The following is a 27651-nucleotide window of genomic DNA, read 5'->3' as shown; positions in this document are numbered from 1 at the left end:
TCACATTTCTTCATACTCTTGAATTGTTCATGTCAAGATTGTTTCCAGATATTGTATCTTTTATGTTGCTAATGTATGTTGGCTCTTCCTCAATGTTATTCTTTAACTTAGAAGTTTATTGTAGTCTTGTCCTGAATCTTAAGGGCATGTTTATATATTTAACTTCAGGGTAATATTCCACTTAGTCACGTGCTCCTGCAAGAGTTTCATCAGGTTGTATAAATTTCCTTTCTCACCCTGACACATTGGGGAAGGACAACCTTGCTTCTGTGGCCTCTCCCCACTGGCACGGGATATGTGTCTCTATTTGGTGGCTTCACTGCCTCTTTTAGATCCCTTTCTGGAAAGATGGCAGACCAGAATCGTTGCTGATCAACAATAAGTGGGCTTCCTGTCCATCAGCTGGATCAAGGGCTGGTCCTCCAAATGGTATTGTGTGCTGTGATATCAGTGCGATTGGTGCCATTCCTTCTCTTACTGACGTTTGTGGTGAGGAGATGGGGGTTTCTGGGGTTGCTCCTCCTCAGTGGTCAGTACAGAAATCCTGGCGGCACTTGGTGACAATGACAGTCCCTTCTATATCATTATGGAGACCAGAACATAGTCTGTGTGGTATCGAATCACAAAGCTGGAAGGGTTAAGGCTGTCATTTAAAGATGAGGGAGTGGGAATTCCCTGGTGGTCCGGCGGTTAGGACTCTGAGCTTTCACTGCTGAGGGCCGGGTTCAATCCCTGGTCGGGGAGCTAAGATCCTGCAAGCCGAGTGGCATGGCCAGAAAAAAAAAGATGAGGGAGATGAGGACCAGTGAACTCAGGGACAATAATGCAAATGACCTGCTCTAAGTGGTAGAGCAGACTATAGCCCTGACTCTGGGCTGCCTGCTCTACCTACTGTCTTATACTTGCTCTCTTATACTGGTTTCTTGGGAAGAGAGTATGTTTTATAGAATTGGCAGGGATGATGTTCAGAAATCTAGAGCAGAAGCAGTTTCCAGAGACCATCTATTGATACTCTACTTCTCTGTTCCATGTCTGTGTTTTATCTCTATGTTTTAGTCTTAAATATTTCCTTCTCTCTGCCCTTCAGTCACTGTATCTCCCATCTCATTTAGTAGTTTATATTTTTAACTTCAGTTTGAACATGCCTTGTGTTTTGACTAAGGAGTTTCATATTTTGATTTCATTTATTTCTCTTGTGGATAATTAATTGTTGTCTGTCTGTACGGCTATGTGTCCTATCTGAAAATGCTGCTTTTGTACAGGAGGGCTCTGGGCCACCATCCGAGGCTCTAGTTTGGAAGATGTTAGCCTGGTTTTATTTGGATCCCAGTTTTGTGCCATTAATGTCACCACAAGCAATTCACGAAGAATTCAATGCAAAGTTCCACCCAAGGTAAGTGGAATCTTTTGGCATTTCCTCTCTGAGTGAGTGACCATTATTAACGTGTAGTGTAAGGTTCTCAGTGAATCGTTTCTTAGAACTAAGTTAACTGACATGACGTTTTCATCATGAGAGCATGCTTATGTTGCTTACATGGAAGCACTTCTGTTATGAATTGGGAAGCTGACCCTGCCAATGGGGCTTGTAATTAGCATCAGTTAGTTTCTTTTAAAAGAAGACAACCAGGCAGTCCCAGTCCATGCTCTTAATGAGTATTAGTGCCACAGAATAATATTTACCTACTGCACATTCTGAGTGTTAGTTTGCAAGACATATATCTTAGAATCTCGCTTCTTTCTCAAGTAAACAAATAACTTAGTTTTCATTAGCAATTTTGTTTTCTGGCATGGATGTGACTGGTGGAACTTGGAATCCTCTAGAATGTCTGGTTCCTATGAAATAGCTTCCTGGTTAGTCCCTACTGCTTCCCTTGTTTCTTAAACACAAGTCCCTTAGCTTTCCCATCCCTCTTCAGCTGGTGCTATCCCATAGATGGCATAAGAGTTTTTGGTCCAGACCCTTCCCTGGTGCTGTGGGTGAGAGTCATGCTCACAGCTGAAATTGAGCTTCCTATTCAGAGTTCACTTCAGTGCCATCAAGATTCCTAGCACATCCATGACCCCCAGAGAAGGCTGTCTGCTGAACAATAAAGATCTCTGGAAGAAGAGAGGGTTCAGAGTAATCTTTGATCTCTGGTCCCATATTTTTATCTCAACCAGTTATTCAAATATTATGAAATGTTAGCTTTTATATATAAACTGCATGCAATTCTAATATGTTTGTGTTGTAATTTGTATATTTCCCATTATTGGACATTTAGATAATTTCCAAAATTTCCTGTGTACTTACTATGTGCCAACAATAACAGCACAGAGATATAAAGCTTTTGACATGGATATCCAGTTGTCTGAAACTCTTTTTAAATAATACTCTCACCATCGCTGTGTGGGTGTCTGATTTCTGGTGCCTTGGCCAACATTGAGTATCAGCACTTTAGCTATATTTACTATTTTAATGGTAAAATTTGTACTGTTTGAATTTCTTTTACTAGAGAGAATAAAAATTAGGAAAACCAACTTTTAATTGAACAAAGCAATACATGCAAAGTTCAAAAGAAAATAGTAAGACAATCATACTCTCTCGTACCCACTTCCCCATTCTTCAGTCCCCCTTTCTGAAACAACCACTTTAAATCCTTTGAATATAGTTACAGTGTCATTTGTTGGTTAAATCAATAAACCATATTTACATTATTAAACTATTTGAATGATACTGACAGACTCAGGCAATATATATATTTAGTAGTTTGTCTTTTTCTTAGAGTTTTTTACTTTATAAATTTATTTATTTGTGTTTTTTTGGGCTGTGTTGGGTCTTCGTTGCTGTGTGTGGGCTTTCTTTAGTTGCGGTGAGTGGGGGCTACTCTTCGTTGTGGTGTGTGGGCTTCTCACTGTGGTGGCTTCTCTTGTTGCGGAGCACGGGCTCTAGGCGCGTGGGCCTTAGTAGTTGTGGCACGCGGGCCCAGTAGCTGTGGTGTATGGGCTTAGTTGCTCCGCGGCATGTGGGATCTTCCTGGACCAGGGCTCAAACCTGTGTTCCCTGCATTGGCAGGCGGATTCTTAACCACTGTGCCACCAGGGAAGTCCCTAGAGTTTTTTTTTTTACATGTTTTCCTTATTATAAAAATCCTCTATCTTAAAAAATATTTCATTATATCAGTTGCTCTTTTTTCTTGACGCTCCCTCTTCTTCTGCTTCAATCTAACTTGGTGTTTTCTAGATTTATTCTATAGGTTTCATCCTAGTATTTCCCTTGACTGCTCTCCTGAGTAGCTTCACTGTTTCTTGGAGTTTTTTTTCCTCTTTTTTTGGTTATTGCTTGTTTTATAAGATAATAGCCTTAAGAAATATCCCAAGAAAGAAAATGTGGGAGGGAAGTTTTCTTAGTACTTAAATATCTCAAAGTACTCTCACACTTGATGGGTAGTTTAGCTAGATATAGATGTTTATTTGAAATTGCTTTTTTTTTGCAGAACCAATTGGTGTGTTAATTGCAAATCATTCTTCTTTACACTTTAATCTGTTGGATGCTGCACTTGCCTATTCTAAGCACTTGTCACTGTGAGTGTGTGTGCATGTGAGAGAGACAGAGACAGAGAGAGACACAGAGAAAGACTTCAAAGTAGCAAATATAGTCTTTAAAAACAATTTTCTTGAAATTAACCTTTTAATCTAATTCTGTATGGACTTTGCTCAACTCAGTCTTATTTACAGAGTTTTTATTTTATTTTTAAAAAACTATTTATTTATTTTCCTTAATTTTTTGGCTGTGTCGGGTCTTAGTTGTGGCACACGGGATCTTCGTTGAGGCATGTGGGACCTTTTGTTATGGTGTGTGGTCTCTTCGTTGCGGCACCCGGGCTTCTCTCTAGTTGTGGCATGTGGGTTTTCTCTCTTTAGTTGTGGCGCAAGGGCTCCAGGGTGAGTGGACTCTGTAGTTTGCAGCACACGGGCTCTCGTTGAGATGCAAGAGCTCAATAGTTGTGGCGCGTGGGCTTAGTTGTGCCGCGGCATGTGGGATCTTAGTTCTCCGACCAGGGATCGAACCCACGTCCCCTGCATTGGAAGGTGGATTCTTTACCACTGGGCCACCAGGGGAGTCCCCAGAGTTTTGATTTTAAAAATTAATTTTTCAGGGGGAAGATGGACCTACAGTGAATGTGACTGTGATCAGAGGGGACCATTCTGTGGTTCTTCCCAAGGCATTTACTTACGTCTCCTCTTTAAATCCAGTAATTGTGTCTCTCAGCAGAAACAGAAGCAGCATAGCAGGTAAAATACCTGATCCTGCAGGATCTTTTCAGCTTAGAGCACTGATTGTATAAAAAGGCGAAACAATGGCCTATTAATTTTATTGAAGATAGTATTATATTTTGGATGGAAGTTACTTTTCTGAAAACCTGGAGACTGATTTTCTCCTGTTAGCCATCATTGAATAAATCTCCTTATACCTATTTTTCTCTCTGTAAAATTGGGACCATTTCTATCCTGAAAATTACATGGGAATTGGAAGTTAAAAATTCAGTAAACATGTATTGTGTACCTACTATGTGCCAATAGTAATAGCACAGACATATAGTAGACATTAATCTTTGTCATTAATTTATAGAATTATTAGCCTCAGTTTACAGATTAGGAAACTAAAGAACAGAGAGAATAAGTTACTTGTCTTAAGATGTTACTTGGTAGTAACAACCTGGTAGTAAGTACCAGAGTGGGGATTTGAACTCAGGCAATCTGGTTGCAGATTCCAAGCACACAGCCACTTACAGTTTATTGTAAAATAGCATTTGGGGCAGCAGGTCCTTTTATAGCAGTTATTTGATATGATTAGAAAATAGTATTCTGATTAACTTGTTCCTTGAGAGACATATATATAAAGAGTGTATTATTTAACATCCAACTACATGAAATGATTTAATCTTTCTTTGATGATTCAGATGATATGACTGGATGGAATTATGACAATTTATTATCATGTCATAACATATAGATTTGGAAGAGTAGCAGGTAGCACTGTGTTCTGGTTAATTGGGTGCCAGTTGACAGAGTTTATGGCAGACATGTCTAAGGGTTTATTATACAAGACCATCAAATTTCCTAAAGAAACAGGCTGGACTCAATTTTTCTGGTACTATTTTCATTTTCCATTGCTCAAGAGTACATAAAGGGAGGTGTCCTTTAGCTTCTCAATATTATTCAGCTCAGATAGTGCAGAAGAAGAACTTGCTGCCTGAGGCGACCAAAGTGTGTAAAATTCCTTAGTGGTATAGATTCTTCCCAACGAAGTAGAAAAGGGAGGAGGGAGCTCCATGTTCTATTCAGATTTCAGTGATTTTGGCTCTTAATAAAATTTCCCACCTATAATGAAAAGAATAAATACATTGCATCAGTGCCTCAAAGGCATCTCAGATTAGCTTGACAATTGACCAAGAGCCCAAGGAGATCATGTTATTGATATATACAACATGATGCATTATTTGCAGGATTTACACTTGCAATGAGATCTTTCTACAGGCAGAATAAAGAAGAACTTGTTATAAAACCCACAGTGAGTGGTGCCCTGTTGGGAAAGTTTCTTTTGAAAGTTGGAGGGCTACATATCTCCATCCAGGAGATGCTGATGCTGATGATGACAGTAGAGCCAAGATGAAATCAAAGAGAAAAGAAGAGGGGCAGGGAAGGAGGAGGAAGGATTTGATGTGAGAGACCATTAGTGTGATTTTTGCTGTCAGCGCCCGATCTGAATGAATTCCAACTCAACCACTCCTTGGGCACAATACTTAACTTCCTTTATCTTTAGCTTCTCCAGCTGTTAGGTAGGAATAAGTCTTTCAACGTTATTGGGAAAAATGGAGATAAAGTATCAATAGGTAAAAGTACCTGGCCCAGGAACTAACACAGAGTAGCACTCAATAAATGCTTTATTGAAGTGAGCACCACCATCATTCTGCCAGATACGGGGTGTTGTATAAATGGGCCAAAGATGGCCTCTCTACATTGGCCCCATGTGGTTTCCTTCTTCACAGCAGGCTGGGATCCATTAGCTGAAAAGTCCGCCAGTGCCAAATTCAAATTCTTACACACCTAATTGTTTTAAATATAGCCCCAATAAGCAGATTTCCTATAACCTTTCAGAGCCTATCTGCTTTACATACCCTGCAAAACTTCATTTAACATCTGATAGCCATATCTGTTCCTCTTGATACTCAATACATATATGAGATAAAATGAAGTGTCCGTAGTATACATGGCATTTTAGTAGAGTTGCTAATAAACTAAAAAGGCATTGAGATACAAGACTGGACTCAGGCCCTCACATTTCCATTAATCAGCTCTGAGACCTGGGCTACTGAGCCTTAGTTTCCTCAAAAGCAAAATGCCAGTCCTGCTAACTGCCCTGCATATGTTATCAGGACAGTGTGAGGGTCAAATGGGATAATGTGGGTGAAAGGGCTCTGTAACTGCGAATGACTGCGCTCATATATAGCATTGCTACGGGGCTCGGTGCATAATCAAGACAGAGCTTTAGACGTCTATCTTCAGAAAAGTAGAGGCTACAAAAAGGACATGGGGTGTTATTTTCTGGTTATGAAGACCATCATAGCTACTTGATTTACCTTTGTATGGAGATGAATTAATGCCTCTTGTGTACAATTGTCCTGACAATTTTTCTTTCTATGCCCTTGAAGTTATAGGCTGTAGCTCTATTAAATGAGTTGTAAGTTTCATGATAAAAATTAGGTTGGCATTAAAAGCTTTTTCAAATTGTTTTTATTTTATTTGTTCTGGCCACGCTGCACAGCTTGCAGGATCTTGGTTCCCTGACCACCGATCAAACCTGGTTCCAGCAGTGAAAGCGCCAAGTCCTAACCACTGGACCGCCAGGGAATTCCCGGCATTAAAACTCTTAATCAGAGTATTATGCACAGGGCTAACCACGTGTTTAATCTCAAAAGCTAACCTTAGAATTGAATAAACGGTTGAGACCACAAATCCACTTCACGGGGGCTAATGGATTCTTTTCAACACAGGAGGTGAGACCCTTTCCATTCGAATGGTGCTGCCAATGAACCACACGGATTTGGATGCCCAAGTCCACATTGGGGACACCAGAGCTCGGGTCCGAGCGCAGGCAGCTCAGGGCCTGGAGGTGGTGCTGCCCCCGCTGCCTGCTGGGCTCCACGGAATCTCAGTCTCCATCAATGGGGCCCACATTCACGCACAAGGGTGAGGTGGACCCTTGCCATTCATTTTAAGTCTGTTGATGGTCTAGCGATTCAGTTGAGGAATTCTAGTGTTGAGTTCGGTCTTTATTTTTTCTTTTTCTTCTGAAGTTAAGGGATAAACATATGAGAACCCTAAAATTTGAACAAATCTTGGAGACCCTACAGGACAGTTCACTCTCAAGACCAGTTTTTGGCTTACTAGTTGGGGAAAGGAGAACTTTCTGGAACTAAGATGTCATGTCTCTCAGTTGGGTTGGGATGAGATGGGATGGGCATCTCTATGTGAGGAGGAAGAGTCTGCGCTTAATAAGAGACTGTGATTTCACTAAGACCTTGAATAATAACAGTGTCTTGGGCTTTGAATAAATGGCTTCAATTACTGCACAAGCCGTGCTCAGTCCTCTTTACCCTGAAGTCCCCCTGCCCAGTATTTCTCCAGAAGTTCCCTGGCTTCATTCCAGAAAGTAGCTAAACTCTACGAGGCTGATGTGCCCACTTGATATTGGAGCAGGAAAATATCCCACATAGCTTCTCTTCTTCACGTTTCCTTCCTTCTCTGGTGGACTGTGCCCCTCACCTGTGCTGTCCATCACAGCCCCCTTTCTTTCTTCTTCTCCCCTCAATACATACATCTCGGCTGTCTCGTGCCTTCTTTTCTCTTTTTTTTCTGACTCTCAGTTATTTCATGACCATCTCCCCATTTTCTATAGTGTGGATCTTCACATCCAGTACATCACAGAAGTCTTCAGCATCCAGCCTTGCTGTGGGTCCGTTCTGGGTGAGTGGCTTTGACCTGACTGGTATTATTTATTCAGCAAGGAGAGGTGCTTTCCCCTGCACTGGGAACTGAGTGATGTACTTTGGAAGGTGTGAAAACTCAGGATCCCTTAGCCCAGTGAGTTCAGGAAATTAAAGAATTTTTACGAAAAGGAGATGTGCCTGGTTTTCTTTTTTCCTAATGGAAGGAGGCTGAAACATCTAAAAAATGGCGCATCTTGAGTACATATCACCGAATCACTTTGCTGTACATCAGAAATGAACACAATATTGTAGATAAACTATATTTCGATTATATAAACAACAGTAGTAAACGAGAGAAGAGCTTCCTGAGTTAGCCGTTTTGATACTGCATGTGCAAGGGCAAGAGGCATGAGTCTTTGATGTCTTCGCTTGCTCTAGGGACGTAGATGAAGGACGAGACAGAGTCAGAAACACAAATGTCAACATGGGAGATGTCAGGACAGGACAAATAGAGAAATCTAGAAAACTACTCATTTTCAGAAAAAACTGAAAGCTATGTATTTGCCTATGATAATCATTGTGATAGTGGATGAAATAACACATTATCCTTTAAAAAATTTTTTTTGATTGGGGTATAGTTGATTTACGATGTTGTGTTAGTTTCAGGTGTATATCAAAGTGAATTAGTTATACACATACATATATCCACTCTTTTTTAGATTCTTTTCTCATATAGGCCATTGCAGAGTATTGAGTAGTTCCCTGTGCTGTACAGTAGGTACATTCTCCTTCTTGAACATAGTATAATCCTTTTTAAAGCTGCTTGGCTATACCACTGATTTGGTAATGATAAGGGGTACGTTGCCCCCATCCCTGTCCTGAAGATGGGATTTGATTGTGCCTCAACTAGAAAGTGAGACAATGTCTATGAATACAGCAGCAAAATTATAAGCATGCTTCAATGTTTCAGTTCTTCTTGATATGTCATATACACACACACGACTACATAATATATGGAATACTGGAATATTACATAGAATAATATAGAAGATAAGTAGAAGACTTCAACAAATTAGATTTTTCATTAGTAAGTTTAATATATATAGAACAATATATATACTACATAATAACAGAGAATAATACGGAATATTAGGGCAGATAATACAACAGATGACAAGAAGACTAAAGAATTTGATTTTTCACTATGTGTATGTTGTATACATATGTATATGAAATATACATATCCTCTTTCTCCATAATAATTTGTAGAATCATATAGACATGTTAAGATAAAATAGCAGATGACAAGAGCACTTCAAGAAATTTGATTTTTCATTAGTGTCCAAGTTGATGGAGGTTTCTGAGGATCTATAAACATACTTGGAAATTTTGTCTTACATAGCATAAACATTCCTCTTATAGGACAATTTATATTGTTTTACTGTCACGTGAAATTTAGCACATCTGACTCCTGCCAAAATGATCACACATCAGCATTGATGGGTGAGGTGAGATACTTTCACTAACACTTACTCCACCTTTTACTTGGTCCTGCTAGGGCTCACACAGGGGCTGTGAGTTCCTAGTTCTGAAATACCAGCTTTTCAGTTTTGTTCTCAATATTTGTGCTTTAGGTGGAACCATCCTCAGCATCTCAGGAAGAGGGTTCAGCAGGAACCCAGCTTTGGTTTGGGTGCTCGTGGGCAATCGGTCCTGTGACATTGTGAACTCAACGGAGACGAACGTCTGGTGTGAGACCCCGCCAGCCCCCCTGTCGCCTGGTGCCCCAGCCCCTGTGGAGGTCTGGGCTGGCAGCCAGCCCTTCCCCCACCAACCTTTGCCAAGCCTGGTGGGGAAGGGCTTCATCTTCACATATGAAATGGCAGCAACCCCGGTGGTCACAGCCACGCGAGGAGAAATCACAAATCACAGCCTGAAGCTCTACGTGGAAGGGCAGAATCTCTCCAACTCAGAGGTTCTTCTGGGGAACTTGAGCTGTGATGTTGAGACCCAGTCTCCCAGTAGCAACACAAGCCTGTCTGGGTGCGCTTTTCCTCTTCACAGTTTGGAAGCGGGCATCTATCCTCTCCAAGTACGTCAGAGGCAGATGGGGTTTGCTGACATGTCTGCGGTGCCCCAGCAATTTGTGGTGTTGCCTCAGATAACAGCCATTTCCCCAACACTTGGGTCCACTTGTGGAGGGACAGTACTCACGGTGAGGGGCTTGGCTCTCAATTCCAGCAGGAGGTCAGTTCAGGTTGACATTTCAGGTCCTTTCACTTGTGTGATTTTGAGTTTGGGGGACCAGACGGTCCTCTGTCGGATTACCCCGGCGGGTAACCCCTTGCCTGGCGCTTCCTTCACCCTGAATGTTACTGTCCTGGTTAATGGGCTGCCCAGCGCCTGTCAGGGGAATTGCACTCTTTTCTTGTGTGAAGAGACAACTCCTGTCGTGGATGCCTGGACCACAACCATCAGTGGGTCTCTGACCACAGTGCTGATTAGGGGTCAGAGGTTAGGTACCGCGGCTGATGAACCAATGGTGTTTGTGGATGATCGCCTTCCTTGCACTGTGACTTTCTTTAATACAACCCATGTGGCATGCTGGATCAGTGACTTGGCCCCAGGACCCCACTACCTATCAGTTTTTCATACAAGATATGGGTATGCTTGCTCTGGTTACGTTTACAGACACTTCCACATTTTGCCTCAAGTGTTTCATTATTTCCCCAAGAATTTCAGCCTCCATGGTGGAAGCCTCTTGACCTTGGAGGGTACAGCCCTGAGGGGACGGAACTCCACTTTAGTCTACATTGGCCAGCAGGCCTGCCTGACTGTGAACCTCAGCTCTGAGCTCATCCAGTGCGCTGTTCCTGCAGGGAATGGCTCCGTTGCCCTGGTCATAGAGGTAGATGGACTTTCTTACCAGGTGGGCGTCATTGGTTACAGCAATGCCTTCACCCCCGAATTGCTCTCAGTTTCTCAGACTGATGATGTCTTAACGTTTTCAGTGGCTGGGATCTCAGGAGCTGCAAACGTTGACATTTTTATTGGGATGTTCCCCTGTGTGGGTGTCTCTGGCAACCGTACCCTTCTCCAGTGTGTGGTCCCATCCCTTCCTGTCGGGGAGTACCAGGTCAGAGGTTATGACCACCTGAGAGGGTGGGCCTCATCTATCCTGGTGTTCACATCCAGAGTGACCGTTACAGCAGTGACCGAGAACTTCGGTAAGTCAGGCAGATGAGGCAGAAGAGCTTTCTTTATATAAGTGGATCAGTAGCTCCTGTCCCTACTCTGTGAGATAGGAAATCAACGTCAGTCTGAATGACAGAAGGAGAGAGAAGCCGGTTTTCCTCTTACAGCCCCAGCTTCCTCCTAAAACTTTGTCATGCTCCATTTATGAGGCTTTGTTTTTTATCGAGGAGATTGTACATATTCTCTAAGTGTTTGATTGTATTTTAATTTGATACATTAACCCGCTTTAATTTGTGCTTTAAGTAATACCATTTGTAAGAGCTCATAATTTGACCATTTAAGTAGAACATAAATGCCTTCATTTATTTTTAAACCTATCTGCCAATTTGAATTGTTTTAAACTTATTAAATATGATTAATTTTTATCATTTTGTACTATTTCACAGATGAATTCATACTCCACCAATAATAAGCCAATTGCACAGTACGATTTCATTGGTTGAACTTTTTCTCCTTTTAGATGTATTGATATTTGCCTTGCCTTTTCTTCCAATGATGGTTTGGGTTTCTGTCCCCTTAATGTCTTACTACACTTGAGATAGCTCAAATGCGATTGTGATGCAGAAAGGTAGAAGTAATTATGGGAGCAGGATCCTAGACTGATGAAGTACGAACCAAGCCATTTCTTGGAACAAATATGTCTGGCCTCAGCTGGGCGGGATGCTATGGGGATTGGGGTTTGGTCCTGAGTCTGTCACTATCTTAGCTGGGTAATTTTTTTAAGCCTCAGATTTCTTATTTGATAAAGGGTTTGGGGCTGGATGTTCCCTTGTTCCCCTTTCAACTCTCTAAGAATCCATGACTTTTATGGTGAGAGAGGAGGGGTAAGAATGCACCCAAGCAAAAAGTTTGTCAGGTAGCTGTGTAAATACCACCTAGATTTGACATTGAAGGCAGGAGAAACTAGACCTCTATCTCAATGTAGACTAGAGGTCTCTGCACATCTGACATTTTCAGATGTCAGCTGACATTTTCCTTTATTGATTTTCAGACTGAAGCAAAACATGTTGCCTGTTAAGAACTGACATGATTTTACCCATCAGACAGGCACTCTTCTTACACAGAAGATAGGAGTATAAACTGGGGCAACATTATTTTGGAGAGAAATTTGGCAGTATTCGTCAAAATTAAAAATTTCCTTTGACCTAGCAATTCCACTTCTAAGAAGTTGCACCAGTTTTACTCATATAAGTGTATATAGTTCATTGCACTATCCTTAATTGCAGCAAAAGAGGAGAAATTATGGAACTATCAATCAATAGGAAGATTGCTCAATAAATTATGGAATAATCATATGATGGAATTCTAAGTGGCTATTAAAATGATGAGCTAGGGGGCTTCCCTGGTGGCACAGTGGTTGAGAGTCCGCCTGTCGATGCAGGGGACACGGGTTTGTGCCCCGGTCCGGGAAGATCCCACATGCCGCGGAGCGGCTGGGCCTGTGAGCCATGGCCGCTGAGCCTGTGCGTCCGGAGCCTGTGCTCCACAGCGGGAGAGGCCACAACAGTGAGAGGCCCGCGTACTGCAAAAAAATAAATAAATAAAAAATAAAAATGATGAGCTAGATCTGTATATATAGACTTGGAAAAATGTTTATGCTACACTTCTACTAATTTTTAAAAAAAGTTGTAGAACATTATGTATAGAATGACCCCTTTGTATAAAAAAACCTATATGCTTAGAAAATTCAAGAAGAATTCACAAGAAATTCTATACATGGCTACTTCTGGAGAGTGAGATAAGTAGTTAGGGGAAGTTTTTCTTTCACTTTATACTCTTCTGTTAAGAACTATAAATAAGCATTATTTTTCTACATAGGAATTTTTACACATTTTATAGGTTGTTGAATTATTGGGATTTGACAGAATAAGGGCTCCAGGCTTTGGAGGCCAGAGCTTAGTGAGAAGAAACTGAGAAAACAGGGAATCTAAGGCCAGTATGTGGACTCAGGAGGGCATAGAAAGAATGAAGGGGAGCAGGAAAGCATGGGTTTGAATTCTGAGTAAAGAAAGATTTGCCTCTATGATGGTGAACTCATCATTTTGTCTTTAAAGGCTGCCTGGGTGGAAGGCTCGTGCATGTGTTTGGAGCAGGATTTTCTCCCGAGAACATCTCAGCTGCCGTGTGTGGTGCTCCCTGCCAAGTCTTGGCTAACGCGACAGTGTCTGCCTTCAGCTGCCTGGTTCTGCCCCTGGATGGTCAGGAAAAGTGCCATATTCGTTTTTTAAAGAGTGCATGTGAAAATGACATACTTTGGTTAACTCCATTTTTTTGATAATTAATGCTGTATTGACTTTAAATTTTTCTATGTGTTCCTGGCGGGGGAAAATATGCTGATCCCCATCTAAAATGCTAGTTAGAATTGGGGACCACCTGTTAAGATGAGTCATAATAGCTTTTGTCATATTAATGACAACAAAACGTTTATCACCTATGTTCTTTTTTTTAAACGTCTTTATTGGAGTATAATGGCTTTACAATGGTGTGTTAGTTTCTGCTTTATAACAAAGTGAATCAGTTATACATATACATATGTTCCCATCTCTCTTCCTTCTTGCGTCTCCCTCCCTCCCACCCTCCCTATCCCACCCCTCTAGGTGGTCACAAAGCACCAAGCTGATCTCCCTGTGCTATGCGGCTGCTTCCCACTAGCTATCTATTTTACGTTTGGTACTGTATATATGTCCATGCCTCTATCTCGCTTTGTCACAGCTCACCCTTCCCCCTCCCCATATTCTCAAGTCCATTCTCTAGTAGGTCTGTGTTCTTGACGGCAGTCATATGAAGATGGAGAAAGTAGAACTGAGTGGTGAATACTAGTTTCAGTGACAGCCTAGGCATCGTGGAGAATACAATCTTGTCTTGCTCTGAGGTGGGGCTGCTGAAAATGTCTGCCTTCTGGAGGTCCTAGTGAAGGGATCAGATCATTCTGCTGGAGAGCTCTTGCATATTAGTGTGCTCAGGTCTTGAATCTTATTATAGGAAAAAGAGGCCAACATTAACATTATCCTTTTATTCTGTAAAGTCCAGATAATTACCTGAGCCCTTACTCAGTAAAACACCACGATCTCTCACTGCTTTAAGCTTTGTAGCCATCACGTAAATTGTGGCACGGGAAGCCATGTCTTTGTGGGGTGGAGGGTTTAGAATGGAAGGTGCAAAGCTTTGATATTTCTATGATGGGGCTCACAGCACATGCTTACCACTGAGCTTCAGAAAAAAAGTCTCAGGGATGAAATTACTATTATCACTACAGGGTCACCTAAGCCAGGTGGTTATTTGGTTTGCATAATCATAGATCTTATACCCGTGCATTTAAAAATCATTTGTACTCACATTTTCTGTAAAATGCTTTAAGTTATATTCCTAATTTCTGTGTCTGCAACTTGAATGTTGGTAAAAGATCTACAGTGATAAAAGCATCACTTCTGAGCTTGGACAAAAATTCCATAATGGATAATACTGTTGTGATGGCAGTTACATTGGATGGTCTTAGACCAGAAGGAGGAGTGGTGGTGGTGGCCGTGGGGATTGGGAGGAAGGAGAGGAGGAGGAAAGGAGGGGAGAGGAGAAAGAATCCTTGCTTACGATACTGGAAATCGAGTGTCCTATGACCATGATGTATATGAGCAGAATATCACAGACGAGAGATCTGTTCTACTTAAGATTCCACAATAGGAAATTTAGGATATGGTAGAAAGTTGAAGTTAATATGTCTGTTTCTTCCTCTGTTCTAACTCCTGTGCGTAGAACTGTCCTGGCTTAGGGGACGTGCAAAATTAATGTTCGATGAAAGAATAAATACGGGAATTGGGAAATGGTGGAAACGTAAAACCGACTCCCCATTTCTAGGTCCTAATATTTAACAAATACTGCTACAGTTTTTCTGGAGGGGGCGGGGGGCTCTAACATATACACTATTTAAATCAATCAACTCTTTGCTATTATTTCAAGACATCTAGTTTCAACCAGAAGTACAAACTAAAAACCAATAAAGTTTCAGGGTCAGGTAAATTGTGTTATTGCGAGTTTTATAACTCATAGGAGAGGAATAAAATAAATTATTATATTTTAAAAGATTTGATTAAATTTAGAAAAAGAATTCTCAAAATTCCTTGATTTTTAGAAGAGGAAAACATGAGTCAGGCGCTGTAACTTTTACCATTGTCACTAGGTGTCAGCAAACACTCATTGATTGTACAAGGGCTGCTCATTTACTCTGGGGAAATGGATAATTTATTTTCCTCTTTCATTAAGAGGAGAGATTGGGAGATTGGGATTGACATAAATACACTAATATGTATAAAATAGTTAACTAATCAGAGCCTTCTGTATAAAAAAATAAATGAAATAAAATTCAAAATAAAAAAAGTCTTTTAAAAGACTTTTAAGTAGTGTCTATAAAGATGGAGAGGAACTGGCGGAATCCAACTCCACTGGTTTCTTTTTTTTTTTTAACATCTTTATTGGAGTATAATTGCTTTACAACGTTGTGTTAGCTTCCGCTGCACAACAAAGTGAATCAGCCATATGTATACACATACCCCATATCCCCTCCCTCTTGCCTCTCCCTCCCACCCTCCCTATCCCACCCCTCCAGGTGGTCACAAAGCACCAAGCTGATCTCCCTGTGCTATGCGGCTGCTTCCCACTAGCTATCTGTTTTACATTTGGTAGTGTATATATGTCCATGTCACTCTCTCACTTTGTCCCAGCTTATACTTCCCCCTCCCCGTGTCCACAAGTCCATTCTCTATGTCTGCGTCTTTATTCCTGTCCTGCCTCTAGGTTTGTCAGAACCGTTTCTTTTTTTTTTTAAGATTCCATATATATGTGTTAGCATACGGTATTTGTTTTTCTCTTTCTGACTTGCTTCACTCTGTATGACAGACTCTAGATCCATCCACCTCACTACAAATAACTCAATTTTGTTTCTTTTTATGGCTGAGTAATATTCCATTGTATACATGTGCCACATCTTCTTTATCCATTCATCTATCAGTGGGCATTTAGGTTGCTTCCATGTCCTAGCTATTGTAAATAGTGCTGCAATGAACATTGTGGTACATGACTCTTTTTGAATTATGGTTTTCTCAGGGTATATGCCCAGTAGTGGGATTGCTGGGTCATATGGTAGTTCTATTTGTAGTTTTTTAAGGAGCCTCCATACTGTTCTCCATAGTGGACGTATCAATTTACATTCTCACCAGCAGTGCAAGAGTGTTCCCTTTTCTCCACAACCTCTCCAGCATTTATTGTTTGTAGATTTTTTGATGATGACCATTCTGACTGGTGTGAGGTGATACCTCCTTGTAGTTTTGATTTGCATTTCTCTAATGATTAGTGATGTTGAGCATCCTTTCATGTGTTTGTTGGCAATCTGTACATCTTCTTTGGAGAAATGTCTATTTAGGTCTTTTGCCCATTTTTGGATTGGGTTGTTTGTTTTTTTGATATTGAGCTGTATGAGCTGCTTGTGTATTTTGGTGATTAATCCTTTGTCACTCCACTGGTTTCTTACTTAAGATCCAGGATGGGAGTTGGGGATTCTGTGTATCCCTGAAATTGGATAAGACATTTTGAGAATATGACTGTGTATTTTTTTTTTTGTAGGAAGTAGGTCTACAGTGTACATCGAATTGTCAAAGGAGTGTGTCTCATAAATTATTAAAAACTACTAAATAATTCCCCTACTTTCAGATAGGATTGCACAGAACCAATTTAGTTAAGAATCTGTTATATTTTAAAAGATTTTTTAGCAGGCACTTTCACAGCAGCAACCCATACAAGTGTTTCACAGTTGCCTTTCTCAGGGAAATCTATCCTTTTACCTACTAATGCTCCCCACTCTACTTTTTTCAACCTTAATCAGCTGGCAGCCCTTGGGAAAGCTGAATAATTTCAGTCCTCTAACACAGTGCTTCTCAATGATATTATTATTGAGAATTACTGAAAAAAATATTATTACCGGAGCAGCAACAGTAGCAGCACCTGGGATTTTGTTAACAGTGCGAATCCTTGGGACCTACTGTATCAGAAAATTTACAGCAAGTAAACATTTTAGTATTTCTCCTCTGAGCTTCTTGAGTATAATCTGTAAAAATATGCAGTCACTGTGCTGTACACCTGAAACTAACATAATATTGTAAATCAACTATACTTCAATAAAAGTTAAGAAATGTAGAGCTCTAAAAATGTCCTGTTGCTGCTTTTGGGGTCATCATCTTTACTTTTCCCCCAAATTGTACTTCTAACAAAAGAAGAATTTTCTTTCTTCATATGATAGGTTGCTAAAGCATCTTGTCAGTCTAATACTCTGTATTTGTTTAAAATCAGCAAGATCTTTGCTCTTTTGGTTTCCTGCATTTATATCTTGAGTTATACCACATGACTTCTTCATGGAAACTTTGACTTTTCCATGAGGCATGAAAAGCTAAAGTGATTAAGGTCGCACAGCTATTTTGTGGCAGAACCTTGAGTAAAATCCATGGATTCTGATCCCCAACGCTGGGCACTTTTCATAATCCACCTTGTCAATTTGCATCCACCTAATCACCCATAATGAGTTCATTATTTTATAGGTGTTAAGCCTGTTTTTATTTGCCCCAGGGCTTACTAACTGGAAAGTTCTCATGTTTCCTCTATCCATACAAGACTCTTACTTTCCAGATATTTTAATTGCTGTAATTCTTTGGGAACACAGTCACAGAACCTACTATGTGTTAGGTGCTTTGGAATATACCAGCAATAATAATACTATTTGTGTGTGATTGAATAACGGCAAACCCTCTCATGTACTTGTCTTATCCCTTGCTGCATGCAGCCCTGTGATGTAGGCAGGCCTCTTAGCTTCAAGCTCATAGCCCTTGATAACATGTGTTACGTACCTGCATGAACAAGCTAGCTGCAGAGGTAGAAGGCTAGAGAAAATTTTTCTTTTCTATTTTATTAAGGTTTTCAGGCAGAGATGCTCCCAAACCATCTCATGTAGAGATTTGTTCATCCTCCTGTTAAAGGTTATTGCCAGTCTGGCTTGGTGATGCTTTTTACATCGTGTCTCATGACCTGGAAAGAAATGGTCTCAGGGTCAGAGGGCTTCAAATCATTGCTATTCTTCTTTATGAAATGTTAATAATCATAACGCTATGAGAATCAAGAACTTCTGTTAATCAAGAGATCCCATAAAGAGAATGAAAAGTCTAGCCACAAATCTGGAGAAGGTATTAGTAAGCATATAACCTCTGTAGGATTAGTACCCAGAAGATAAAACTCACAAATCAATAAGGAAAAGACAAGCATTCCAATAGAAAAAAAGGCAAATGACAGAAATGGGAATTTCATAGAAGGGAAAATATGTTGTTACTAAACATATAAAAACTCGCTCAACCTATAAAATAATGATGAAAATTCAAATAAGGCCACAATGAGATGCTGTTGTATACTCACTGGACTGGCCAAAATTAAGAGTCTGATAATCCCAAGTGCTAACAATTATGTGGGTTACTGGGAAGTCATAAATATAGGTGGTAGGAACGTGAAATGACACAACCACTTTGGAAATAACATGGCACTGTCTTGTAAGGTTGAACTTGCACCTACCCTATGAGTAGACAATTTTCTTAGAGGTATACACCCTAGAGAAAATTCCATACATGTTTGTAGTAGCAAAACCTGGGAATTACCCAAAAGTCCATTGGTGACAGAATAGGTAAATATATTGTAGTACTTTCACAGAATGCAGTGTTGAACAGCAGTGAAAATGTTTGAACAACAGTTACATGCAATAATAGGGCTAAATCTTGGAAACATAATATCGAGTGAAGAAAGCAGGTCTAAGGATATTATGCCATGTAGTCTATTTTCTAAAGTTCAAAAAGAAGTAAAACTCAACAATCTCCTGTTTAGGATACAAACCCATGTGAGAAAGCTATTTAAAAAATGCAAGTGTTTGTTTCTGAGAATGAGGAGGAAGTGGGTAAACTTGGCCAGGAGCACATAGACTGGAGAGCATCTTGACGGTATTGGCTTATGTTGGCTGAATTTATGGTACATTCACATGAGTTTTCTGACTAGATGATTCATATTTTACAAAAACATGATTTGTATCTTCTGTATGAATTATGTACACATAGTACACTTTTAAGAAGAGTAAATGAATAAGTTTATTTTCCTGTTGGTCAAGGAAAAACACATGGGCTTGGTTGATGTAATAAAGTAAGGCCTTTAGTTCTTTCTGTGGTTATTACCTAACCCAACGTTGACCATTTCATGCAGTGTCCTTGGCTTTCCTGTGTGGCCTGAGGCCTGAGGAGGAGAACTGTGAGACCTCCTGCTGCAGCTACGTGCAGTGTGATTTGACTGTTGCTGTGGGGACAGAGAGCCTGCCCGAATCATGGCCTTATTTCTACACCTGTGAAGAGAGTTCCCGATGCATCTGTGCCCAAGATCGTTGGACAGAGTCCGTCTTTCCATCTTTCTCAGGCCTCTTCATCAGGTAACCCAGTCCTCTCCCTCCCTGACCTTCCCCACGAATGCATAGCCAGTGGATTAATGGAATTCTCAGGAACTGCAGGCTGCGTGGACACAGCCCTAGGGCCAACCCTCTTGTTGGAGGGACTGTTCCATTGTGGATTCCAGCCAGTCTGCATATCAAAGAGTCTCCTGTCTTTTCAAGTGTTCAAGAGAACATCTGAAAAATCTGCCCAGTAAACAGCCTGCTTTGTTCTTGCTTAGATTTTAATATTTATCTTCCGATCCAGAGGCAACATCTGGTGAATGCCAATGGGGGTAAAAAGATTAGACATTATGAAAAACAGAAGGCTCTTTTCCCGTTTCCTTTTTCTTTTCTTTCCAAACAGATTCACAAGTATGAGAAAAAGTCATAGAGAAATCCAGCAGATTGTGCAATGTTTATTCAGAAGAAAGGGGGATGCATGGGCCGAAGGACTGTAGATCTAGGATTTAAAAGCCATAGGCTTATACGTTTTTGAACTTAAAAAGCAAACAAATAAATACCACAACTTTCCAGGTAAAAATCCCTTTTTCTAAACACATTTAACAAAAAGTGTGGCCCTGTCGGTTGCTCTAGATGACCTTCATTTCTGCAAGCAGCTTCCTTACTGTGAAGTGTGATATTTCAGTGCTGAATGTGGCCCTGCGTCCTTCTTTATTTCTTATCTAGATAGAGTGGTTACATCCGATTATTTAATGAAGGCCTCTTTCCCCATTAAAAAATAAAACTAAACAAGACCAACTACCCAGAGGAAAAGTGAGAACCAGCCCTTTCCATGGCAGTCAGAATTTCTGATGTCCTAAGACAGCCCGTGTTTTACTTTTTAACATCTTTATTGGAGCATAATTGCTTTACAATGGTGTGTTAGTTTCTGCTTTATAACAAAGTGAATCAGCTATACATATACATATATCCCCATATCTCCTCCCTCTTGCATCTCCTCCCACCCTCCCTATCCCACCCCTCTAGGCGGTCACAAAGCACCGAGCTGATCTCCTTGTGCTATGCGGCTGCTTCCCACTAGCTATCTGTTTTACATTTGGTAGTATATAGAAGTCCATGCCACTCTCTCACTTCGTGCCAGCTTACCCTTCCCCCTCCATGTGTCCTCAAGTCCATTCTCCACATCTGCGTCTTTATTCCTGTCCTGCCACTAGGTTCTTCAGAATCTTTTTTTTTTTAGATTCCATATATATGTGTAAACATAGGGTATTTGGTTTCTCTTTCTGACTTACTTTGCTCTGTATGACAGACTCTAGGTCCATCCACCTCACTACAAATAACTCAATTTTGTTTCTTTTTATGGCTGAGTAATATTCCATTGTATATATGTGCCACATCTTCTTTATCCATTCATCTGTCAATGGACACTTAGGTTGCTTCCATGTCCTAGCTATTGTAAATAGTGCTGCAATGAACATTGTGGTACATGACTCTTTTTGAATTATGGTTTTCTCAGGATGTCTGCCCAGTAATGGGATTGCTGGGTCATTTGGTAGTTCTATTTTTAGTTTTTTAAGGATCCTCCATACTGTTCTCCATAGTGGCTGTATCAATTTACATTCCCACTGACAGTACAAGAGGATTCTTTTCTCCACACCCTCTCCAGCATTTCTTGTTTGTGGATTTTTTGATGATGGCCATTCTGACTGGTGTGAGATGATATCTCATTGTAGTTTTGATTTGCATTTCTCTAATGATTAGTGATGTTGAGCATCCTTTCTTGTGTTTGTTGTCAATCTTTTTATCTTCTTTGGAGAAATGTCTATTTAGGTCTCCTGCCCATTTTTTGTTGCAGTTGTGTGTTTTTTTGATGTTGAGCTGCATGAGCTGCTTGTAAATTTTGGAGATTAATCCTTTGTCAGTTGCTTCATTTGTGAATATTTTCTCCCATTCTGAGGGTTGTCTTTTCATCTTGTTTGTGGTTTTCTTTGCTGTGCAAAAGCTTTTAAGTTTCATTAGGTCCTATTTGTTTATTTTTGTTTTTATTTCCATTTCTCTAGGAGGTGGGTTGAAAAGGATCTTGCTGTGATTTATGTCATAGAGTGTTCTGCCTATGTTTTCCTCTAAGAGTTTGATAGTGTCTGGCCTTACGTTTAGGTCTTTAATCCATTTTGAGTTTATTTTAGTGTAGGGTGTTAGGGAGTGTTCTAATTTCATTCTTTTACATGTACCTGTCCAGTTTTCCCAGCACCACTTACTGAAGGGGCTGTCTTTTCTGTGTTGTATATTCTTGCCCCCTTTATCAAAGGTAAGATGACCATAGGTGCATGGGTTTATCTCTGGGCTTTCTATCCTGTTCCATTGATCTATATTTATGTTTTTGTGCCAGTACCTTACTGTCTTGATTACTGTAGCTTTGTAGTATGGTCTGAAGTCAGGGAACCTGATTTCTCCAGCTCTGTTTTTCTTTCTCAAGATTGCTTTGGCTATTCCATACAAATTGTGAAAGTTTTTGTTCTAGTTCTGTGAAAAATGCCATTGGTAGTTTGATAGGGATTACATTGAATCTCTAGATTGCTTTGCGAAGTATTTTCATTTTCACAATGTTGATTCTTCCAATCCAAGAACATGGTATATCTCTCCATCTGTTTTATCAACTTTAATTTCTTTCATCAGTGTCTTATAGTTTTCTGCATACAGGTCTTTTGTCTCCTTAAGTAGGTTTATTCCTAGGTATTTTATTCTTTTTGTTGCAATGGTAAATGGGAGTGTTTCCTTAATTTCTCTTTCAGATTTTTCATCATTAGTATATAGGAATGCAAGAGATTTTTATGCATTAATTTTGTGTCCTGCTACTTTACCAAATTCATTGATTAGCTCTACTAGTTTTCTGGTAGCATCTTTAGGATTCTCTATGTATAGTATCATGTCATCTGTAAACAGTGACAGTTTTATTTCTTCTTTTCTGATTTGGATTCCTTCTATTTCTTTTTTGTCTCTGATTACTGTGGCTAAAACTTGCAAAACTATGTTGAATAATAGTGGTGAGAGTGGACAACCTTGTCTTGTTCCTGATCTTAGTAGAAATGGTTTCAGTTTTTCACCATTGAGATTGATGTTGGCTGTGTGTTTGGCATATATGGTCTTTATTATGTTGAGGTAAGTTCCCTCTATGCCTACTTTCTAGAGGGTTTTTATCATAAATGGGTGTTGAATTTTGTCGAAAGTTTTTCTGCATCTATTGAGATGGTTATATAGTTTTTCTCCTTCAATTTGTTAACATGGTTTATCACATTGATTGATTTGTGTATATTGAAGAATCCTTGCATCCCTGGGATAAACCCTACTTGATCATGGTGTATGATCCTTTTAATGTGCTGTTGGATTCTGTTTGCTAGTATTTTGTTGAGGATTTTTGCATCTATGTTCATCAGTGATACTGGCCTGTAGTTTTCTTTCTTTGTGACATCTTTGTCTGGTTTTGGTATCAGGGTGATGGTGGCCTTGTAGAATGAGTTTGGGAGTGTTCCTCCCTCTGCTATATTTGGAAGATTTTGAGAAGGATAGGTGTTAACTCTTCTCTAAATGTTTGATAGAATTCACCTGTGAAGCCATCTGGTCCTGGGCTTTTGTTTGTTGGAAGACTTTTAATCACAGTTTCAATTTTAGTGCTTGTGATTGGTCTGTTTATATTTTCTATTTCTTCCTGGTTCAGTCTCTGAAGGTTGTGCCTTTCTAAGAATTTGTCCATTTCTTCCAGGTTGTTCATTTTATTGGCATAGAGTTGCTTGTAGTAATCTCTCATGATCCTTTGTATTTCTGCAGTGTTAGTTGTTACTTCTCCATTTTCATTTCTAATTCTATTGATTTGAGTCTTCTTTTTTTTCTTGATGAGTCTGGCTAATGGTTTATCAATTTTGTTTATCTTCTCAAAGGACCAGCTTTTAGTTTTATTGATCTTTGCTATTGTTTTCTTCATTTCTTTTTCATTTATTAATTCTTCATACTTTGATCCAGCGATTTTACTTCCAGGACTTTAAGAAAGCAGTTGGAAATATGTAACATTTATGAAGAACTATAGTCTTCAACGCTTTAGGTATATTAACAAAAACAGTTGAAATGAAGTAAGCCTTTAGTAATAAAGAATGAATCCAAGTGATAATATACTAAGAACCTTGAAAAACCATGGTGTAGAACATTTAACCAAAGAAGGAAATGCTTAAAATATACTGAGGAGTGAAAGGTACAGGTCACAAAATAGTGCCTCAATGAAGTCCTGATGGTGTTTATAGTACATGTACATGTGTCACACAACAGGTGATTGGGAAAAAGACCGGACGATGTATTTTAAAATGCTGATAGTGCCTATCCCTAGGGGGCTGGAGGACTGATCATATTTGTTTTCTTCATTGAGTTTTTATGTAATTTTTTTCAGTGAACATGTACTAATTTAATAACCAGAAAACACAATATAAATTTTACATGGGGTGCTAGGAATATCATGTGCTAAATAGCTTACCTTGGTTCCTCCTAAGATTGTGCTTGTGAACGCAGAGAACTACTTTCCAGGGTCTTTGCAAAGAACCCATTTCCATTAAATGGTTTAACCCCCTGCCAGCCACTACCACTATGGATTTGATGTCATTTGGCAAAGACAGACATTTGTATCTGTGGCAAATATATGCCCAGTTTGTCCATCCATCCATCCATCCATCCATCCAGTAGTTTTATCTAGTGTTTATTATGTTCCAGGTACTGTGCCAGGAGCTGGTGACTCAATGGTGAATGAGATGCAAAGTCCCTGTCCTTAAGAGTAGTGGAGGAGGCCAGACAATAAACAAGATGATCACATGTTCTGATAAGGGCTATAAAGTGATAAAAAACAATGGAGGCTGCTTTAAAAATTTTTTTTATTTCATTTTTTGTTATTATTATTTTTAAAATTGCAGTATAGTTGATTTACAATGTTGTATTAGTTTCAGGTGTACAGCAAAGTGATTCAGTTATACAAATATATTATATATATATATATATATGTTCTTTTTCAGATTCTTTTCCCTTTTAGATTATTACAAGATACTGAATATAGTTCCCTGCGCTACACAGTAGGTAGTGATATCAAATGATATTTGTCTTTCTCTGTTGGGCTTACTTAGTATGATAATCTCTAGGTCCATCTATTTTGCTACAAATGACATTATTTCATTCTTTTTTATGGCTGAGTAATATTCCACTGTGTGTGTCTCTCTCTGTGTGTGTGTGTGTGTGTGTGTGTGTGTGTATATGTGTATATATCTCACATCTTCTTTATCCTTTCATCTGTCAGTGGACATTTAGGTTACTTCCATATCTTGGCTATTGTAAATAGTGCTGCAGTGAACATTGGAGTGCATGTATCTTTTTTTTTTCCCCCCAAGGGAAAGATACTCATTTATTTATTTTTATATTTTTTTACATTTTTTTTGAATTTTATTTTATTTATTTTTTTTATACAGCAGGTTCTTATTAGTTATCCATTTTATACATATTAGTGTATATATGTCAATCTCAATCTCCCAATTCAACCCCCCCCCGCCGCCCCCGGAGTGCATGTATCTTTTTGAATTATAGTTTTCTCTAGATATATGCCCAGGTGTGGGATCACTGGATCAGCTCAGAGGAGGTTTCTCTGAAGAAGTGCCTTTTCAGCTGAGCTAAGGACAAGTGTCATTATGGAGAGTCAGGCAGTGGGGGCAGCAAGTGCAAAGGACCCATCAAGTTGCACGAACTGCCAGAGGTCAGAAGGGCAGGAGTAGGGTTAGAAGGAGGAAAAGTGGCTCGAGAGGAGCTCGGGGATGTATTAAGGCCTCAAAGGCCATAGTAAGGAGTTTGGATTCTATTCTAAGAACAGACTAAGTATCTTTCTAAAGTCCCAGTCAAGCCCCGGCAGTGTCAGGACTGGAACCCAAGGCTTCTGACTCACAGTGTCCTCAGCATGACGCTGTATTGTTGGCCTCAGTAACAGAACCTTGGCTGGGCTGTGAGGGTCCAGGAAATTCGAGACATGGGAAGCAATTTCAGGCTAAGTGAGGGAGACAGAATGATGGCATGTGTTTTTACTGCCTACCACAGAGAGTGCATCCAAGGAGAATATCTGCTTACTTTTGGATCTGGTTGGACCGACTGAAAGAGCAATAGACCGGGACTCAGGAAACTTAGCTTCTAGAACTCTCTCTCCCACCATTTGGGCCAAATATTCTTACCACATTCCCTCAAAATAAATATTTGTGTGCACGCGTGTGTGCATGCACATCCATATCATCTATATCTGTATTTCTCTGTGTACCTATATGTCTATAGTTAAAACTGGCCAACTGTGCTCCTTAATTTGTAGGATGGTTGTGGAAGAAAACACAACATAGTAGTATTAAGAAACTTTGAGATTTTGCAAATGTTAGTCCATTTTTGACATCCTGGTGTCTCTGCTCATCTTGATGATGGCTTTTTAATGAAAAAAACTTCTCGTCATATAATCAGGGCCAAAAAAGAAAAGAAATATGAGCTAAAGGTTGTGAAAAAGTCTAAGCCAGCAGAAAAGGGTTTTAACTCTTTCAGAGCAAAAAGAACATGATTTGTTTTCACTTTCTTCTTGTATCGGGAAGCAGGGCACACAGGGTGGGAAGCAGCCTGGAAACACAGGACATTGCAAGGCAGAGTCAGGGATGCCGTGGTGCCCAGGCCTACGCCTGACATCACAGAGGTGTGAAGGACCTTCTGTACCATGGTCACTAGTCTTTCCTGGGAAGATCAGTGGCCCCACTGTGACATCTGCTTCTTCTGTCGTGTGCCTACGACTGTGGGGAACAGACTGTCTCCTCCGGGAACGGCCTGGAAAGCCACAGCGACCCTTGTTACAGCATTGACAGATATCAGCAGGGTCTTCTACTGGGGGACCAGCTGTTAGAGCACTTGCTGAAGAAACAGGCTTTGTTTAATTTGTTCAGGACTCGGTCAGCTGGAGTGACCTTCCAATGGCAGGTGATATATATTGTGTTTCTGGAGTCACTAGCAAAATGGAACAATCCACTGTGAGCTGGTGGGCATTGCTACAGGCAGATGAAAAGAGGGCAGGGTGACTTACCTCCTTTTACTCTAAACTTTGCTGATGAAGAACCTAGAAGGGGCAGAAGAAGTCTTGTTAGGAGGTGGAAGCCCATGATCAAGAAAGGTTGTAAAGGTCACTCCTTCCCTTGAGTTCAAGTCAGTATCCCAGGTCATCATATAGTGAGTATAAAAAAACCCTGCTCATATGAGTGAAGATCCACAGTTGGAAATGAACATGAGAGGGGAGCACAGAACAGAGAGGTGACAGGCAAATATTCTTTCCCTTGCCTAAGAAGCAAAAAAAGGGAATTCTGGAAAGGTAGACAACTAAGTTTACATTATCCCTGACAAAATTCCAGAATGAATTATTAATCAGATGGCTTGTGAGCCTTCAGAAATGGGAGTAGCAATCTGGGAACCGATTCACAAGGAACGAGATGGTGTGGAAAACCAACTTCATTTCCTTTCTGATGGCTTTATAAGAGATTTATAATGGCAATGGTGATGGAGAGCTTCTTACACTATTCTAGCAACCCTCCTACCCCCCGCCCCCCAGTAGCAAAAGAAAGGTTCTAGCTGCAAAGCGCAAGGTACCCTGTCACAGAATCAAGTTGCTTTGAAGTCAGGTGTTTTATTTGAAAAGTCCATGTGAATTTTGCATTCTACTTCATCATATTTCCATAGGTATCTAAATATTACATTTTAATTTGAAAGTTAAATTACTTTGCTTTGCTTTTCTGAATCTTTGCATGCAAGTGACACTCCAGGAGCAAATGCTGTGTTTATCCTGTGGCTTTGTCTACCCTTGGATGATGGCTCAGCCAAATGGATGTGTAGCTACATTACAGGCTCAGATTCAAAATGTATTTGAGCAATGGGTCCACATCA

General features: G+C 40.0%; 1 protein-coding gene across 1 annotated transcript in view; it reads left to right on the top strand.

The window, feature by feature from the left end:
• PKHD1 (PKHD1 ciliary IPT domain containing fibrocystin/polyductin) overlaps window positions 1-27651 on the top strand; it is a 430010-nt gene that overhangs the window by 52886 nt on the left and 349473 nt on the right. Inside the window, exons 27-33 of the mRNA XM_065885004.1 lie at window positions 1263-1393; window positions 4137-4272; window positions 7035-7230; window positions 7940-8007; window positions 9605-11197; window positions 13280-13423; window positions 19500-19719. Of these exons, the coding sequence (XP_065741076.1) occupies window positions 1263-1393; window positions 4137-4272; window positions 7035-7230; window positions 7940-8007; window positions 9605-11197; window positions 13280-13423; window positions 19500-19719 (2488 nt within the window). The remainder of the gene's footprint in view (window positions 1-1262; window positions 1394-4136; window positions 4273-7034; window positions 7231-7939; window positions 8008-9604; window positions 11198-13279; window positions 13424-19499; window positions 19720-27651) is intronic.

The sequence above is a fragment of the Phocoena phocoena genome, chromosome 10 (genome assembly GCF_963924675.1).
Source record: "Phocoena phocoena chromosome 10, mPhoPho1.1, whole genome shotgun sequence".
Lineage (NCBI taxonomy): Eukaryota > Metazoa > Chordata > Mammalia > Artiodactyla > Phocoenidae > Phocoena > Phocoena phocoena.
This window is presented reverse-complemented; position numbering and strand designations above follow the sequence as displayed.